Raw genomic sequence first — 20,448 nt, forward strand, 5'->3', positions numbered from 1 at the left:
CCATCAGATTCAGCTCTAGGCCCAGCTTGGGGCATTGGTGGAGCTTAGTGACGTCACCGCTGTTGCTTTCTGCTGGGTCCTGCTGCTAGAGAACAGCAGCGGTGAAGTCATTAAGCTCAGCCCGTGCCCCAAGCCGGGCACGTAGCTGAAGCTAATGGAGAAGGTTACTGGAGATCCACTGCACGGAAAGGGACAAGGTAAGTACCGTTGTCATCAGTGTCACCTGCACTACCTGTCAGTGACACTGATGACAGATTTCCTTTAAAGACTGCATGTGGATAAATAGCTACTAGCTAAAAGGATCATATGTCATAAAGCAGAAAGATGGTATAAGAATTTTTGAAAAAAAATATTACAAAGTCTTAACAATATTTTATTGAAAAATATTGCTTGGTTCATAAAAAGGATGTGAAATTGTATATACAATATTTTATTTAAAAATTACAGCGTGAATTGAAATGTATAGTTCAGGTTCTTGCACAGAAAAGTTATGTTGGGAGTACAATATGGAAGACTTTACAAGCTCCAGTTGTTTTAAAACACAAACAATACTCATCATTACCAGGCTGAAATGAAATGTTACAGGAATAAAATTTCAGATTTGACATTAAAAACAACTTTTAATGTGTTATAACAAAATAAATTACATTTTATGTGCATAAAACTAGATATGTGTAGAAACCAAAATTTGTACACTTCCTAGGACTAATTTATGAGTTCAGTCTTTAAAGGGGTACACAGAAATTAGAAAAATTATGTGAAATCTAGGGAGGTTGGCTTCCTAAAACAATGTTCTGATATTTATTTTTTCCAGTTACTTATAATGAAAAGATGTTGTTTTAGTTAACACATCAAAAAAGTCAAAATAGATCTCCCTTTAACACTACAATGTACAGCTACAATAAGAAGATGGGCAGTGATCATACCATACAGTAGTGGGTTGACAGTAATCTGTCAATACTCAGTATTAGTGGAAGTATATCAAGTGTTCAGGGTTTGTTATTGAAGAACTTTCAAATTAAAAGAATTCTATAAAAATATGTCTGGTGTCTCGACTTGCTCATCGGCCAGATACCAACCCTATGAGATATGTTTCAGGGCTGTGCGACTTAATATACAAATAAAACTGGCTGATGTTAACTCTTATCTCCACCAGATTCTTAAATTTTTGAATTAATACTGTGACTTCAGGACAAATATGTACATGCCTGCATGCGTTAAAACTATAAAGGCTTCTTAAGAACCAACAGAGTGACAAAACATATTGTCTAAAATTATCTTCCTAATCACTAGTAGTCTACTGCATACATAATACCTTCTGTGTGACCATGTCTATGTACAAGTGGCCTGCAACACAAATAAACAAATTATTTTTCCCGATCCTCTCGGTGGTGAAAAGAGTTATACTCATTGTTTGGTTGATTCTGGACAAGAGGCTCAAGAACACAAAGTCAATAGTTTACATTCAGCAAAAAGAGTTTGTTTTGTTAAATACAGTAGTTCAGTTTCCAAGAGCAGGTGGTTTCCATTGTAGAATAAAAGTGTTATGAAGAAAATGTTTTACTAAGTACAAATTTTTGTTAACTTTTGTTTTCTTGATTTTCCGTTTTAGTGCATGCCCTTTTTAAGGAATCTTCCTATCAAACCATCTCTGCTGGTTTAGGTGTGAGAAAACATTTCAGATTTTTAAGTGGACGCTGCTGGAAAGTTCTGGTGTGCTCAGTTAAAGAAATATACAAGTTCCTTTAAAAACACGATAGAAGAACAATGGGTCTCGGTTGTTGATAGTTAAAGTCTTTACAGAGTTGCAGCAACATCTCACAAGAAGTCCAACAAGTGGAGTGCTACCAATAGTTATGAAACCTTTCCGACTCTCCAGTAGTCACAGGTCACCAGTCTGGCAATGCTGTATATTCAAGGAACATCTGTATAGCAATGGAGTGTTTTCACTTGCAAAGCATTTACATCCTTCAGACTTTGCAATTAGTCTACAGAATGTTCCCACAGAGTCTTCAATTGTTGCATATCTGTCTTCAGTACATAACGCTGGTCTTTAAATATAGTCTTCCATCTGGAAAGAATATAATAGAGTTGTGGTTAAATTTATATCTGTAAAATCTGTTCCTCCTATATATGTGGATAAACAATTAGATTAAACACGTTACATTGAAAGAAAATGTAGCACCTGCTCTATATGCATAAAGTATGTATATGTATATATATATATATATATATATATATATATATATATATATATATACGCCAAGGCTTATGCTTTATATGGAAATTATAGGTCATCTACACTCACTATACATATGGCTGTCGAATTCACCAATTTATCAGAGGATCCTCTATCATGAAAGCTTAGCCAGTACATATATTGCAATAGATTAATTGTAATACTATGTAAAACTAAACATAACATATTGGATATCATGAAAAGTAAATTAAAAAAAAGCTCATAATCCCACAAAGCACCAAATGACGAAATGGAATCTGCCAATATGATACCTATATACATATATATATATATATATATATATATATATATATATATATATATATATACACATGGAAGAAATGTTGTACCAACAAACTTAATATCTAAGAATAAATGTTATTATGCAGATAACATTTCTTTCCCACTGTAATATTAAGAGTTTTTTTTTTTATATTTTTATGTGCTTAAGTCATTAATTTTATCACAGTCTTTCACTGCTTTTGGGGGGAATTTAGTAAGTAAAATTATTAACAAATATATTTTAAAAAAACTCATCCAATGTCTATCTACAAACCCTGATTGTGTTTCCAATCCCTATGTGGGCACCATCTACAACATTTTATTAACTGAGTACTATGCTGTTGAGAAGACAAACTACTATAGGGGCCAAGTAACAATTTATAACAAGTTTAGTGTTATAAATGTGTACACAAGGTGGGGGGGTTGTTATAGTGCTAATATTTACAAGAAATGTGTACAGTGTCCATTTACCAGTGAGTGAGAGCTGTTTCATTGCCAATCTTCATGGCTTACTAGTCTGAATGTCTTCTTTTATGTGGAAAGGGTCAGAACCCCTTAGTAGTAGATCTGTTCACTGGTAGCAGTAGAACCGGAGGAATGTGTTGATGTTATCTTAAGATTTTTGAGTGTTGATAAAATTTCTAAATCTATATGCTGCCATAAACCAAAGATATTAACGGCTTCTATAATACATGTTTAAGAAATATTTAAGGAAATAAAGTACGGTAATACTTGTAAGATGGAAAGTGTTTATTCTATATTTATTTAGAAAAACTATAAAATATATTGAAATGCATTAAAGTACTATGGCATACTTTTAGGACAATAATTACTTTATAAAATGATAATATGAGGTTTATATCTATTTGTCAGCAGATGGCAGCAGAGTGAGCATATAAGAAATGAAAGCCATTGGTATGAGTGTATTTAAAGACTTCATAAAACACTGTAAGCACGATTCATAAGGAAAATCAAACTCAGTACAATAGACTTATTAACGGTATTTGACAGATAACTGCATTAATGAAAAATAAATGCTGTCATAGACCTTTTAAATAAAATGTGTTATACATTATTCATTGCCTTAACAGGTAAGCATGCATTAGGGACATATTTAGGGAGTTTTTTTTTACACAAAATAGAGAGGGCAGGACCACTATCAGGGAAGTACAGGACGTATTGCTGCCAGGGGCACTGGCAAAACATAAACCCAAACTCATCTGTGAAGTGCACCCACTTACTACCCAGCAATGTTAATGCCTGGGACTTAATATATATTCAGTTCAACCTACCCATATGGATCTACTAAATATGCTGTATTTTATGCGCCTGACAGAGTCCGTAAAGATCATAAGGTACAAGGAGGGAATTGATGGATATAACAGGGACACTTTGCCTATATCGGAACCAGACATTTCTGTTTGTGGCTTTAGGTAAGAGAAATACCACTTTTTTTGGTCCAAGGGCAACATTGTAGGTTTACACAACTTAAAGATTTCCTGATAATATAATGACTTATGTATGCTACATAACGTTTACGTATACTATATTACGGGGGGAATCCATTATTCCATGTTTCACATAGAATGGCAAAATTACACATAAATTTTGGGCAAGCCCTGATTTTGTGCAAAATTGTTTGCACAAAGTGGGAGTTTGAAGATGGGGCTTATACAAAAAATTGCCACCTTGCACTAGGGCAGGGAATGATAAATTGTTTACTGAAACATGTTCTTTTTTTCTAATCTGTTAAAATTTTCGGATTCTAAACTTTTTAAATTGTATTTTATGTATGTTTTTATAGAGATAGATATATTGTCTTAGCTTCTGCTCTGTTCTGTTAAAAGCAAGAGATAGTGGCCCTCATTTACTATTCTAAACCCAACTTCTTTTGTCGGGTTTTTTTGGCGCACCTTTGTCTGCGACATGTCGCAGACATCGTGCGCCAGTCTGCGACACGATTCAACATTTTTTCCCGACGGACCCGATGTGGATTCTCCCAAACCCGAAAAAGGGTCGTAACCCGACATTTCTGAGCTTTCCCATGTATTTATAAAGGTTTCCAACCCGAATTTGTTGAATTGTTGTGGATTTTTTCCCGACAACTCAGAGGAGTTGGAAACCAAAACCAACAAAACCCACATGCGACAAACAGGATGCAATATAATAATAAATACCAGGGGAAAAAAGCAGTCGGGTAAGAAAGCAAGATAGACTTACAACCCGATTTTCTATGTAAATGAGGGCCAGTATGTTGTCCCATGGAAGTATGCACAATAGCCTGAAGATGACTTATTGACTTCTATGAAAAACAATTTTTTCTAGGAATGCTATGTGACCTGTGCAGAGGGCAGTGTGCAGAAAGGGGGTAGGGTGTAGGGGTTGTTGAGCTGTGGCCATAACTTAGTGTAAAAGTTCTGATCACTTCTTATTTCACATGTGCAAAAAACAAACAAACTCTAATCCAGTTATTGAACCCTACATATCCTTTAGGATCAATGCAATAATTTGCAAACCCACTAGTTGTACTCACTCACTACACATGAATAGCTCTAAAGGTTTTGGGGGGAGATCGTGGAGTATGGATGTGGATTAGCCCCATTAAAGGACATCTGCAGCGTTACAAACACTTATCCCCTATCCTCAAAATAGGGGATAAGTGTTTGATCGCGGGGGGTCCTAACTCTGGGGCCCCCGGTGATCTCCTGTACGGGGCCGCCGCTCTCCCGTGCAGGGGACGTGCCAGCCGCAGCATCCCGTTGCGGCCGGCACGCCTCCTCCATACATCTCTATGGGAGAGGCAGGGAGGCAGCATTCATGCCTCCCCGCATCCCCCATAGAACTGTATGGGGACGGGGAGGAGACGGTGCGTCACCATCGACCTCTAGGTCGATGCCATTAGGGAGATCGGGGGGGGTCGCAGCGGTCGGACCCCCCGCGATCAAACACTTATCCCCTATCCTGTGGATAGGGAATAAGTGTAATGCCGCTGCAGTTGTCCTTTAAGTGGGACTGTTTTGTGTCTAAAACCACAGAAAGATTCACAGCAGTGATCCAAGGGTATGAGTTGGATTTCTGGTATGGGTTTACAAGGGATTTGTCATCTGAACATATCCTTAGGATGGAATTAAATAAATAAATATATGCAGCATATGATTAGAGTTAAATATGCAATGTAGACTGAAGCTAGTTCAAGTTTTTAGTGAGATCTTGTAAATTTTGACAATTTTACATTATGTTATCATAAACCCCCTAGACATGTACAAAAAATTAAGAAAAGACAATGGGAATATTATACATAAAGTTACTGAAATTACTGACTGGTAGAACTAAGTGAATATTTGTTTTCTCAACAGTTCATGAATATCCACCAAATTAGTCGTCTGCTAAATTACACTTCAAGGGAAAGAAAGTGCGTAAAAACAAATGCCATTTAGAATATTCCCCTACATGAAATTGTATCAAAATAAAAATAAACAGTTGTATACTGTAAGCAGGAGTGAAATGGTGCAGAAAGTATGATAATATGTTTGTTCTGTAGACATTTGAAGCTTAAAGAGGTTTTTGAGAAGACTTCAATTATAAAAACATTTAAAACACACAAAGTTGCACAATTTTTATTTTAATGAAGATGAGAAGTTCATTAAAGAAGATAAATATTTCATTAGATGTTAAATAAAACAAAGAGATTTTTTGGCTTCTCTCAGCACAAAATTCCTTTGAAAGATTAATTAATACATGCAAATTATGCAAATTAGACCCATGCAAATATTTTATGAAGACAATTAAGGGAACCATTAATTACTGCTTTTTTTGCTTCACTGAGATTCATTCATTTAATTTTAATTTCCCTTTAACTGTTTTGATGTATAACCTCACAGCTAAGAACTTTATCTTTCCTAGTGGGTCACTTAAACGTATATACATTTCATCAAGTGCAAGGCAATACAGAACGTGGAGAAAGGTATTCTCCAGACCAGCCTCTCTATTAAGGGGAATGTCTCGCACAATACAGTCCTAGAAAGAAGTAAGCAGAATGAGAACGTGAGCTCATTCTTGGCTGAGGTTCAACTGCTGGAAAAGCAATTAATTTGCTTTGGCTGTTCTAATATAGGGGAATTAGAAAGTGTGACACAAGACAAATAGAAATAATTAGTTCTCCAAAATGATGTTCTCATTAATATAGTTTGAATATTTGAAATAATAATAGAAAAAATATTGTGCTATACTGCTTTATCAACATATTAATACACGGCACGATAACACGATGTACCATTTGACTTCGGTTTGACATTAAAATATTTCCTTTTCAAGAGTGGGTTAGGTTCTAACTTGGGAAAGCTACTGAATGGTGATAATTATAAAGCTATGTTTAGTACATAAAATAGTTCTGATTTCTATTATATTATGACATCTAGCAGTTCTGCAGATGTATTATTGGTGGTTTTCCATAGGATTTTAGGTTTAACCCTATTTTGTTATATTTATATAATATTATGGATGGGAGGCCCACAAGTCAGAGGGGAGAGCTGTTAACATTTAGCAGCTTTTCTGCTCTTAAGGAACATACCTATCAGTGTATTATATGGTTGACTGTAGTGCACCCATAGCAAAGAATATGTTCCCTTGTCATTAAAGTGTCTCAGCCGGGGTAGAAGGAATTGTTTGTTTCACCTACCTGTAACAGCCACATAGGCTGCCTCTATGGTATGTGCTCTCTTAATTAATTTGACTTGACTATATTTAAGGTTACACATTTAAATAACTGTATGACTATTGGCAGTTCACAATGGATTTCAGAAACCAGTCCTAAAGTAAAAAACAACCTCTTTAAATGGCAAACTCAACTAATTTAGTTTTGCTACCTCTGTACAGATGTGTTCACATTAAGCTTATCTCTTATATGGTTAAAGACTCCAATTTCTAATAAAAAAAAACTTCATAGCAATATCATGACACATCATGCATCAGAACACTCAAAACACTGAATGTAATGAAGCTATGTTGTTGTGAAAAGCTGGTAATCTCACATCATACATTTTAGAATAAAATATGTTGAGTGTATAGATAAATTAAAGGGGTACTCCGGTGCTTAGACATCTTATCCCCTATCCAAAGGATAGGGGATAAGATGCCTGATCGCGGGAGACCCGCCGCTGGGGAACCCCCCCCGCCCCCGTGTGATGTCACGCTCCGCCCCTCAATGTAAGCCTACGGGAGGGGGCGTGATAGCTGTGAATCAGTCCCGGATCAGTCCCGGAGTGAACACGCTCCGGGGACTGATTACAAAAGGGGTGCCGCGTGCAAGATCACGGGGGTCCCCAGCGGCGGGACTCCCTCGATCTGGCATCTTATCCCCTATCCTTTGGTTAGGTGATAAGATGTCTAAGCACCGGAGTACCCCTTTAAGAAAGGGCACATCTGTATACAATGTATTCGGGAAGTCTTCACTTTGTTTTATTTATAGCAAATCAAGTTTTTACCCATCATTTCTAACATTTTGTTGACAAAATGAAAACAAAATGTTAGAAATTTTTGCTAATTTATTAAAAAAGGAAAAATTGAAATCCTGCATTGACAAAAGTATTAGTGGTGAGTGCGAATATTCAAAATGCTCGGTGTGGAGCACGAATATTTCTCATATACGAATATGCAAATATTTGTGAATATCGGGAATTTTATTGGACACTGATCCCTCCCTTCTTTTAACTTTAGGGTAGGTTAGTATAGCAGATAGGTTCTAGCATAGGGTATAGTGTTAGTTGAAAGGTATAATCGCGCATGCGCACTATAAAAATTTAATTCCGATTTTCGCATGAAAAAAAAGTGAACGAACAAAGCAAATATGTGAATTTTGCGAATATAGGACGAATATTCATCCATATATTTGCGAAATATCACAAATTCGAATATGGCCCCTGACTTTCATCACTAAGTAGTCATACCCTTTACTTAGTCCTTAGTTGAAGCACATTTGGCAGTGATAACAGCCTCCAGTCTCCATGGGGATGATGCCACAAGGATTTGGGGATTTGCTGCCACTCTTCACTGCAGATCCTCTCAAGCTCTAACTGGTGGGGTGAGGACCATCAGTGGACAGTCATTTTAAAGTCTCACTAGTGCAGGCGGCAATCAACACCCTCCTGCATCCTCTTCCCCAAACATCTACAGGGGTACATCAACAATGATCCCCCATAATCTTCTGATAAACAATGGCCAGTAAACACATTGGCCCTCATTTACTAAGAGTGGAGTGTCGGTTTGTGTTTGACTTTTGCTTTTCCGACCTTTTTTCTCTCTTGGCATATACTAATCTCTTGCAATTTTCCCGATCTTTTTAGTCGCTGTGGCAGCATGAGGAGAACATATAGTGGCTGAATGACAAAGCCTGGAGGTGGTGGAAGCATGAGGAGACCATATAGTGGCTGAATGACACAGCCTGGAGTTTGCGGCAGCATGAGAAGATCATATAGAGGCCGAATGACACAGCCTGGAGGTGGCATCAGCACGAGGAGAACATATGGTGGCAGAATGAGACAGCCTGGAGGTGGCATCAGCAGGTGGGTGGCAATACCAGTACCCGGTGACGAAGGTGGGTGGAAAAATGAGAACTTGGCATCAGATGGGTGGCAGGATCAGAAAAGTAGCTGAGGCAGGTAGGCACTAACACTTTTGCAGTGTTAGTGTGCACAAGTACGTATTGGAGGAAGGGAACAACGTATTGTCCATTGTAACCGGTGAGGGCTAAAACTTTCCCTGTAAGGACCTACTCTAGCATAATTAATTCCCTTCTTGGCAAGTCTAAAAAGGGCAGCCCCACACAGGAACCTCTCCCTATTTCCACCTCCAAACACTGCCATTTCCCAGGGTTTTTAGGTGTAAATAGGAATTGGTTCCTGTGTGGGGCTGCCCTTTTTAGGGAATTAATAATGCGAGAGTAGGCCCTTGCAGGGGAAGTTTTTACCCCTACTGGTTGCAATGGACCATATGTTGTTCCCTTCTACCTTTTAGCGGTCTTTGCATTACATCAATACTTGGTGGTGTACGTGGCACATGGTGTTTTTTGCACTCCTCTCCTTTTGTTTGATGAAAAATTTTTTGGGGGTACATATATTTTATCCTAAGAATATTATTAAAGTCAAGTTTTACGTAATGCATATCCTCAATACTTACTTGTGCTCTGCTGCAGATGTATGTGTGTAACTGGGGAGCAGCGCCTTAAATATGTTTAGCACTATCCATATTTTCGAAGTGATGGTGTGGCACCATGGTCAATCTACTCTGATGCATCAGGCGTTGGTGGATGGAAATCCTGGCTGATCCATGCCTGATTCATCTTCACAAAGGTCAGTCCCTCCACATTTTTTGTGAACAGACAAGTTCTCTTTGGGGCTACTATGGCCCCTACCACACTAAACACCCGCTCTGATGGTACCCTACTGGCCGGGCAAGACAGCTCTTCCAGGGCAAACTCTGCTAGTTGCGGCCACAAATCAAGTTTGGCTGCCCAGAAGTCCAGTGGATCTTTAAGGTGTGTTGGCATGGTCATGTCAAGGTATGCCACCACCTGCTGCTCCAGGTCTACCTGCTGCTGATTAGTTGCTTCACTATGTGGGTGAAGAAAGCTACTCGTCAGTAACTGTAGTCTCAGGCTGCTGCTGATGGAGCTAGTACTGCTCCTGCCACCCCACCCCTCCCCAGCAGTCATGGCAGTGGAAGGTGAGGGCAGAGGACCCCCACGAGTCGGACCTGCAAGAGGATGGATGATGGCACAGATAGGCATCGGCAAAATGACTACGCAGGATGTCTCTGTAGTAGGTCAGTTTGTACTCCTTCTCAGTGGGTGTAAAAAAGGCCCCCATTTTGTGCCGGTTGTGAGGGTCCAATAAGGTGAAGAGCCAGAAGTCATCCCGCTGCCGAATGGTGAAAATTTGGCAGTCACTACGCAAGCAAGTGAGCATGCATCGTGCCATTTGTGCAAGTGACTTGGAGGGACACCCTGCCTCCATCTCCACTTCATACTGCCATGCTGTGTCTGGGTCCTCTGTCTCACCTTCCTCGTAACCCTCTAGCTCCTCTAGCTGCTCCTCTAGCTGCTCAGATTACTAGAAAAACCACCCATCTCACAAAACCTAAACTGTGCTCCACTGTGCCGCTCCCCCTCATCATCCATTTCAGCCCCCACAGGGCTCATGTGGCAATGAGATGTAGGCGCCACGTCTCCAGTGCCCTGACCAGCCATTGTTTCCAACATGTGTTGTATGAAATTAAGCAGTGTAATGACGTTGTTCATCCCGTAATTCTGACTAAAATTGTGGCTTCCTCAAAGGGCCTAAGCCACCAGTAGGTGTCATGTATGAGCTGCTATTGGTTGACATCAAAGTTACACAGGGGAGTCCCCCTATCCGCTTGGATCATCAAGAAATCGGTGTTGGCTTTTCTCTGTTCGTATAGTCGGTCCAACATATGGAGGGTTGCAATTCCAACGTCCACACATCGCAAATCAAACTATGTTGGGGAGTCAGACTCAAGGAGGATGTGCTTTGCGGTGTACGAGTGGCAAACAAAGTTTCCTTTCCAGTGTTAGGATGTCTTACACATGGGGGGGGGGGGGCACTCCAGGAACCACTTGACAACCAGATTGAACACGTGTGCCATGAAGGGTGCATGTCTCAGGCTTCCTTGTCGCAGTGCAGACAAGATGTTCTTCCCATTGTCGGTCACATTGGTTCCCATTTCCAGTTTTCATGGAGTAGGCCATGACTTGATTTCTATTCCGCTACCTACCGGGAAGGTAGGGTGCCGCGAAGCAGGTGGTCTACCCCGGGCACGTTTGGCTCCAGACTTTCCACTTCTGCACCATGCTGATTGCCAACCATGCTACCACCTTGCTGGCTCAGCTGCTGCCTCACAGGCAACCTGCAACCCTCATCTCCTGATGATGATGAAGCCCCTTCTGCACCCGGCTCCCAAGTGCGATTGGTTTCATCATCATCGAGTTGTGTCTGCACGTCACTGACGGTTCAGGTTCCTCAACAGTGTCTGCTTCAGGAGCCTGAACGCTCGCAACACCACTTCCCACGCCACTCTCCTCATCACTACCTGCTCGCCTAGCGGAAGAAGCGGCACATGTCTCCTCCACTTCTTGGCTGGGCAGTAGCTGCAGACTGTTCTCTAGTAGATCATCCTTACTAAATAATGGAGCTGAACCCACAGCATAATATACTTCTGTGAGGGAGGGAACAGTATAGGACAGAGGCAATGGGAGGACATGGACTGCTACCGGGCCATGCCAACTGAGGATTGTGTCTGAGGAATCCACCGACTGTTGACTGGGGGTGTCAGATGTCACTTGTGATGAAGTGGATGACTGTTTTAAACAATCGATGGCGACAGATGGGTTGCTTGTCGAGACACGACCTCTGCCTGATGAATTTATGCCTCTGCCACGCCTCTGTGCACGTCCTGGCACTTCTCTGCTTGACATACTTAGTGCATATATGAGGGGAGTACAATACGCTCCACTACACTTATAACAGTATTTGTCTACACCAGCAGGTGTGCACTTTCACCTGGTCTTTCACAGTATCTAGGCCCTTAAGACTTAGGACCTCTTAGATGTACGCACAGTTTAAACTTAATAGGGGACAATAAGCTTTTAGTGCTCCGCTCACCATAACTGGCTGGCTACTATTAGCTTTTCAGTTGCTGTACACACCAGTGCTGCAGCACAGTCACTGTGTACTAAACCCAAAATTGCACTTTCTCTCTCAATCTCACTCCCTTTTCTATAAGTGCTTCTAGGCTGGATTTGGGCTTGAGGTGAATCGATGCTGTAAAAAAAGCTTTTCTCTGCAACACACTGCTCTCTGTCTTTCTCTGCAATAGAATGCTGATGTGACTGGGAGGTGAATCGCTGCTGTAAAAATGCTTTTCTGTGCATCACACACTGCTTTCTGTCCCTCTCTCTCTCTGCAATAAAAGGCTGAAGTTACTGCCCGCAAGATGGCTGCCGATTATATAGGGCTGTGCCATTACAGGGGTGACTGGCTGCTGATAGGCTGCATGCTGCATGTGATTTGGGGTCATTCCGCCTACCCTTGTTCCCACCTTCCCAGGATTCCTTGCCTCATGTCCTCACATGTCCACACTAAATGGAGTTTAATTAAGCAATTTGCTCAATAGAATCGCTGTGATATTCGCATTTGTTGCGAGTCAAATTTTTCCTGAAATTTGTAACGAATTCGGATTCGTCAGATCTGATTCGCTCATCCCTAATATTTGTAACAAGATGTCTCTCTGCCTCCCACTGTGATTATCTAAGTGAGACCAATTAACTGTTATATTACAAGTTATTGTTTTTCAGGGTACACTATGCATATTGTATAGGAAGAGTCCTGGTTGTTCCACACTTCATCTATTTAAGAATTATGGAGACCATCATTTTCGGAACTTTTAGTGCAAGTGCAAACAGAACTTTGTGTGCCCTTCCCAGATCTAAGCCTCTACACAATCCATCACACCCCCGGAGATCGCGTGGGGGATAACTTGTCTGTGCCATAGTGCAGAATGTTGGGAAAGCTTTACTTTATTATTATTTTCTTTTATTGTAGCACAAGGTGCAACATAACAAAGTGTGAAAAAAGTCTATATTGTACTTCATAATGTATGTTTTCCACTAATTATTATATAATTCAAGCAAACAAATTCATGATTTTTCTGGGCACTGGTTCACCAAAGTAGGAATTTGGACACAGTTACTGTCCAAAAAGGATTTTATTGCACTAAAACAACGCCTTTCTGGTCTGAACAGGACCCTTTAAGGGTATTCCTGGATATTTTTTTTTATTTGACTATGCTATAGGGGCTGTAAAGTTAGTGTAGTTCATAATATAGCTCCTGTGTGTAATGGTTTTCTCACAATTCTTATGTGATTTTCATCCCAATATTTTTTTAACAGCATACAAAATGACTGATGTCTTGGATTTTTCCCAGCTTGCAATGCGGTCGAGACCTGACTCACTAGTCAGCTGATGACAGAGAGCCTGTCTGCTTCAATGGGTGGAGAGAGCAATCTGCAAGTAATGCAACAGCTGGAGGCACTCTGACTGCAGCTCATTTATGTTTCAATGGGTGGGGTAGCTGATGTGTGGGAAGGAGGAAAATGGTATCATGGGATTTGTAGGCAAATAAGAAAACTGAAAACAGGAAATACAAGTTCAGAGAAAGCTAGCCACAGTGTTATGGTAATCTCACAGCATAGCCATTTAGCCCAAGACAAGCGCAGATCCTTCCTAAGCATGTCCATTACTGTCTGCCAGGTACGAACTAAAATCACCTTATGCTGGATAACCCCTTTAAGGTAAGGTGCTTACAGGTAACAGACAAGGCAGAGAGTGAAATAGCCTTGAAGTGTCTGGTAAAGGTCACGTCAATAGGGGTATTCACAGAGAAAACAGGATTTTCAGTAAAATAGTAAAAACATATAAGATTGCATTAAAACATATAATAACATTAAGACATATGTTAAAACTGATCACCATGACTCTAAAAATTTATTAATTTCACATTATAAGTGGACCAGTGTATCCAGTATTGTAATTGTTTGCATAACTTCTCAGGAATAACAGGGAAACAAAGGAGCAATATAATGGGATCGTAGTTCAAAGGGGGTGGGCTAGCCTCAAAAGCTCGCTCCCTAACCTCCTCCCATGTATGGGTACTTACAGCGAGACATAATTCTACCCTGCACAGTGATGACGTAGGATAAGATGGACAGCAGGTATCATAACTATTTATAAGGCTACAAAATTGGTATAACATTATTACTAGTATATATGGCATAGATTGAAATGGACAAAAGGTATCTATAGGCCTACAAAAATTGGCATAACAGTATTATTTATAGCATATATGGCATCGCTGGCACATATGGTATCATTTACCTGTTAGGCTTATTTTGTTATATAAGTGTTTTATATAAAGATGTTTGTATAAAATTTGTATAGATTTAGTACCAGCAATGTCACTATCTGGAAGCTATTGACATGATATATGATTATAGGTACTGTGTTATTTTATTATACATAAGGGTACCATTACATAGGCAGGACTGCCCAAAAACTCAGATGCAGAATTAATAAACATGGATTCAACATTAAGACCAGTTTTCTCCTACACAGCCTGTCTAGGCACTGCAGCCAAGCCCACAAGGGGATGAGAAAACTTTCACAGTCACTCTAATAGACACCGTCCCGGAGAACAAGTTGAATCGTTTTGAGGTCCTAAAGAAACTGGAAGTCTTCTGGATCTACAAGTGCAACTCTCTGCAACCCCTCGGCTTAAATGAAATCTCAGTAACCATACTGCTCTAATTTTGCATCTTTTTCAGCTCATCCTGAAATACCGAGACCCCCATTGCCCATTTCTATAATCAATATAGTTTCTATATGTATAGGGGCAATGTCCAGTAGCAAATCATTTTAATTTTAATACACATTATAAACAACACCCACTTTCTTTTGGCACTACCCTCCATAAAATAATACATGGTCAACGATGGTACCCTTATGTATAATAAAAATAAAAATAACATAGTACCAATACGTCAATAGCTTCCAGATAGTGACATTGCTGGTACTAAATCTATACAAATTTTATACTAACATCTTTATATAAAACACTATGTATATAACAAAATAAGCCTAACAGGTAGTGATACCATATGTGCCAGCGATGCCATATATGCTATAAATAATACTGTTAAACCAATTTTTGTAGCCCTATAGATACCTTTTTTCCATTTCAATCTATGCCATACATGCCAGTAAAAATAATGTTATACCAGTTTTGGAGCCTTATAAATAGTTATATTACCTGTTGTCCATCTTATCTTACGTCATCATTGTGCAGGGCGTAATTATGTCTCACTGTAAGTATACATACATGTGAGGAGGTTATGGAGCGAGCTTTTGAGGCTATCCCCGCCCCCTTTGAACTACCCTCCCATTTGTTTCCCTGTTATACTTACAGCGGCCATACTCAAAGACCTGGCCCACTTCACATGTCATCCATCATATCATCCACCAGTTACTTCTGATGACGGTAACCTCGCCCCCTCTAGCTAGGTTACCATTATATATCGCTCCGGCCAGTAATCTTAGAATCCGAGCACATGGGACCTCTACTCTCCCCTAATAAGAACAACTGTAACCGGCTAACCCCGCCCACCACTAGCTGTGCTACGGCTATGTATCGCTCTAACCAGCGCACACGTAGGGATTGAACATCAGTGATCCCCGCCTCCTTTCAACTCAACGGCACAGCGCCTACGCCAGCAGCGCAAGATGCGCTATTCCAGTCGTATACTTGTGCTATAGCCACGAGAAGTTATGCAAACAGTTACAATGCTGAATACACTGGTCCACTTATAATGTGAAATTAATAAGTTTTTAGAGTCATGCTGATCGGTTTTAACATATGTCTTAATGTAATTATATGTTTTAATGCAATCTTATATGTTTTTACTATTTTACTGAAAATCCTGTTTTCTCTGTGAATACCCAAATTGACGTGACCTTTACCAGACACTTCAAGGGTATTTCACTCTCTGCCTTGTCTGCTACCTGTAAGCACCTTACCTGAGGAAGGATCCTGTTTGGATTAGAAACGCGTTGTTTTAGTGCAATAAAATCCTTTTTGGCCAGTAACTGTGTCCAAATTCATACTTTGGTAAACCAGTGACCAGAAAAAGCTTTAATTTGTTTGCTTGAATTGTCTTCCCACTGGACTAGCAAGGCTAATACTGGATGAGCTGAGGCTGCAGGTTCCCAACCATACTCTAGATGTCTTCTTAGATGTTGTGCTCTGAGCGCAACCTTATTTAGTAAGTGATTTTCCATCTACCATTGCATTGTTACCGTGACATACTTCCCCTTTTCTCTACTAATTATTATATAGTATTTACACCTAGAATGGTTAATTGTATTATAATAGTATGAGTATATAAAAATCAGGGGAGCGAGGAAGGTAAGTGTATGTTTTCGATTTTTTTATTTTTTTTTTACCTACCGCCTCCCTGAGCAGAATTATAATTTATCTACTTGGTATAGTCAAACAATAGATGTTATGATTTGGCAGAAGATAAAATAATAAACAAGCACATTGTGGTAACCACAATTTTGATACTTAGATATTACATTTTTAATGCAGAATAGATCCTGCAACTTCATCGTAAAAGTGGAAATACGTCTTAAATGTATCTATCCTAACCTACATGTTGTGACATCATGCACATGGTCATATCACAAATATGTACAACCTTCAAATTGTACAATCTACAAAATCCTCTATGGGCCCTACAGTACATCTGATGACAATGTTGTCAAATTTCATAAGACGCTGTAATAACTTTAGGAAACATATGTTATCCCACATGGCACCATGCATGAACCATCAAGTTGCAGGATCAATTCGACCATGTCAAGCTAAACTAAGGGGTGTAATAACACACAGTATCCTGTGCATATTTGATGCTCAGGATTTGAAGCTGGGTTCCGTCAATTCGTTTACATTGAAATCTGCAGCATAAAATCAGCAGCTTCAAATCTTGGGCATCAAATATGCGCAGGATACTGTGAATGTACCCTAAATGTATAAAGGCTACATGGTTTTCTTATCATACAGAAATATTACTCATATATTGATATAATGATAGAATAAAGTCCTTGTTTTTGTACTTCCTTTCATATGAATAGGCAGATAACATATTTCCTTGCCACCCAACTGTGATCAATATTTAGTCACATAATATAAATGCTTTCTGAAGGTAAAGTTACTGATTTACAAATAGGTTTTACGCAAACATGAGAAACTGCAAAAAACTACGGGTTAGAGATTGGAATTTATTCCAGCACAAGTATAAATATTTTATTCTGTGTTCTTAGTACAAACCATTACCATTATTAATAAGGTTTAAACATGGTTATCTCAAGTAAATCATCAAACGTAAATCCATTAATTGACTTTTACATTATACAGATATTCATGGGAATTCAAGTTAATGTTGTAGATTTATCATTTAGTCTAGAAAAGTGGAAATAGATTGCACATTTTTCAATGGGAAGTTTCATTTAGACTGTTATTACCGTATATACTCGAGTATAAGCCGACCCGAATATAAGCCGAGGCCCCTAATTTCACCCCAAAAACCTAGGAAAAGTTATTGACTCGACTAAGCCTACGGTGGGAAATACATCATCCCCCCCCCATGTCATCATCCCCCCCTGGCATCATCCCCCCTATCATCATCCCCCCCATCATCATCCAGACCCCCGTCATTAACACCCCCGTCATCATCACCCCCGTCATAATCACCCTGTAATTTTCACCCCCGTCATCATCACCCCGTCATCATCTCCCCGCCTTCATCATCACCCCGTCATCATCACCCTGTCATAATCCCCCACAATCATCATCACCGCCTGGCAATCCACTCAGTGGTCTTCAACCTGCGGACCTCCAGATGTTGCAAAACTACAACTCCCAACAGCCGATGGCTGTCCGGGCATGCTGGGAGTTGTAGTTTTGAAACACCACTGAAGACCACTGCGCGATCCTTCGTCATCATCCAGACCCCCCCTTTAGTTTTCTACTCACCTCCCCTCGGTGAGAAGGAAGGGTTAGCTGGTCCGGGCCATCTATGCTGCAGGGACTGTCCGGTGGGGAGGGTTAGTCGTTCAGGCTTTACATTTTCACCGGGAGGCCCTCTTCTCTGCTCGCTCCGGGCCAGCCCTGGACTAGTGACATTGCCTTGACGACGACGCACAGTGACGTTCATGCACATGAAAGTCACTGTGCGTTGTCGTCAATGCAACGTCACTAGTACGGGGCCAACCCGGAGTGAGCAAAGAAGAGGGCCACCCGGTGAAAATGTAAAGCCCCGAACGACTAACCCTCCCCACCGGACGGTCCCTGCAGCATAGATGGCCCGGACCAGTTCACCCTTCCTTCCCACCGAGGGGAGGTGAGTAGAAAACTAAAGGGGGGGTCTTGATAATGACAAAGGCCTGCGCAGTGGTCTTCAACCCATGGACCTCCAGATGTTTCAAACCTACAACTCCCAGCATGCCCGGACAGCCGATGGCAGTCCGGGCATGCTGGGAGTTGTAGTTTTGCAACATCTGGAGGTCCGCAGGTTGAAGACCACTGATGAAGGGATTGACAGGCGGGGAGTTCACTCGAGTATAAGCCATGAGGGGCATTTTCAGCATGAAAAATCGTGCTGAAAAACTCAGCATATACTCGAGTATATACGGTATATTAAATACAACATTTTCTTACCAGCTGCTGTATGCTGCTGGGACCAAAATTGACTTATTTATTTTATTTACAAATATCCCATTGCTTTTGTGGTGTCAACATAAACCAAAAACACATTTACTAAAATATCCTTTCTATTAATAGTCTATGCAGGGAGAAATTGTAAAATAGTGAGTAAACTTCACAGCTACAGTAATAATCCCACCCCCGTATTGTGCAATTCGTATCTTTTTCTAAAGACTGCAGGGCTGATTCTGTATTGTGTGAGCTGGGTCTGACCTTTTACCTGTTATTTTAAACATAATCAAACCAATTTACTGTAAAAAAACAACAGTGCAAATGTGACCTTGTATTCATTCCAGCCAGATGGTGAGCTGCATGGTTGAATAGCATACTATAACAAGAGAACACTCACATGCAAAAATCTAGATTTATGGATTTTGCACATCTTACCTTGTATTGTCCTTTCAGCATCTGTTCTGGCCCCATTGCGGTCAGATTCTATCTCCGGGGTCAAAGCCTCTGAAAGCAGAGACAAAAATGAATGACATTAGCCGCTGAAATAAAGCAGGGTTTAACCTACTGTGTGCACACAAATATATTTACTTTTCTGTGGAACCATATAGCTTAGTCCATTTCCTTCTAACCACGATGTAAAAAGATTGGGACACTTTCCATCTTACTCTCTATTTTAAACCTATTTTGGGTCTCATTGTATTCTATATGTTTAACTCAATTTTGTTTTCTCCATTTATTTGGTAGTCAATGTTCCCCCTTTAGCAAACTGCAATTTGTAGCTGTTACTTTAATACAAAATTGACATGTTATTTATCAAGAGACTTTGGGGGGCATTTATTATTATAGGTGTAAATGAAGCATTATTCTACATCTTTTTTTGTGTGTGCTGGTACAGTGGTCCCTCAACATACGATGGGAATCCGTTCCAAATGGACCATCGTTTGTTGAAACCATTGTATGTTAAGGGATCTGTGCAATGTAAAGTATAGGACAGTGGTCAACCTGCAGACCTCCAGATGTTGCAAAACTACAACTCTCAGCATGCCCGGACAGCTAACGGCTGTCCGCAAGTTGAAGACCACTGGTAGAGGAAGTTGTACTCACCTGTCCCCGCCGCTTCGGACCGTCACCGCTGCCCTGGATGTTGCCTTCCATCACTGTTACCACATCCCCGGGGTGTCCCCGACGCTCCGGCAAGGCCTCTGCTTCCTCGGCATTTTCTCTCTCCATCTTCACCATCACATCGTTAGGCGCACCGCTCCTATTGGATGACGGGACGGCGTACACAGCGACGTGATGACGAAGATGGAGAGCGTCGACGATGCAGGGGATCCCGAAGAGGACGTGCCGGAGCCCCGAGGACAGGTGAGTGACCATCACCAGAGCACACGGAACACCGTAAACGGCTATGCGGTGGCAGCTGAAGCAGTCTGCGCTGCCGGATAGCCGTTTATGCGATGGCCCTGACATACAAAAGCATCGTATGTTGATGCTGCCTTCAACATGAGATGGCCCCTGAGAGGCCATCGTATGTTGAAATGATCGTATGTCGGGGCCATCGTAGGTCGGGGAGTCACTGTAATGTGTAG

General features: G+C 40.6%; 1 protein-coding gene across 7 annotated transcripts in view; it reads right to left on the bottom strand.

Moving 5' to 3' along the window:
• Positions 1-366: 366 nt before the first annotated feature.
• DACH1 (dachshund family transcription factor 1) overlaps positions 367-20,448 on the bottom strand; it is a 372,863-nt gene continuing 352,781 nt past the window's right edge. For all 7 annotated transcript variants that reach the window (XM_056555495.1, XM_056555493.1, XM_056555492.1 and 4 more), the window contains 2 exons: positions 19,295-19,363; positions 367-2,071 (listed from right to left, as the gene is read on the bottom strand). In XM_056555495.1, the coding sequence (XP_056411470.1) occupies positions 2,034-2,071; positions 19,295-19,363 (107 nt within the window). In that variant the 3' untranslated portion in view covers positions 367-2,033. The remainder of the gene's footprint in view (positions 2,072-19,294; positions 19,364-20,448) is intronic.

This window comes from Hyla sarda, chromosome 2 (genome assembly GCF_029499605.1).
Source record: "Hyla sarda isolate aHylSar1 chromosome 2, aHylSar1.hap1, whole genome shotgun sequence".
In the NCBI taxonomy this organism is placed as follows: Eukaryota; Metazoa; Chordata; class Amphibia; order Anura; family Hylidae; genus Hyla; species Hyla sarda.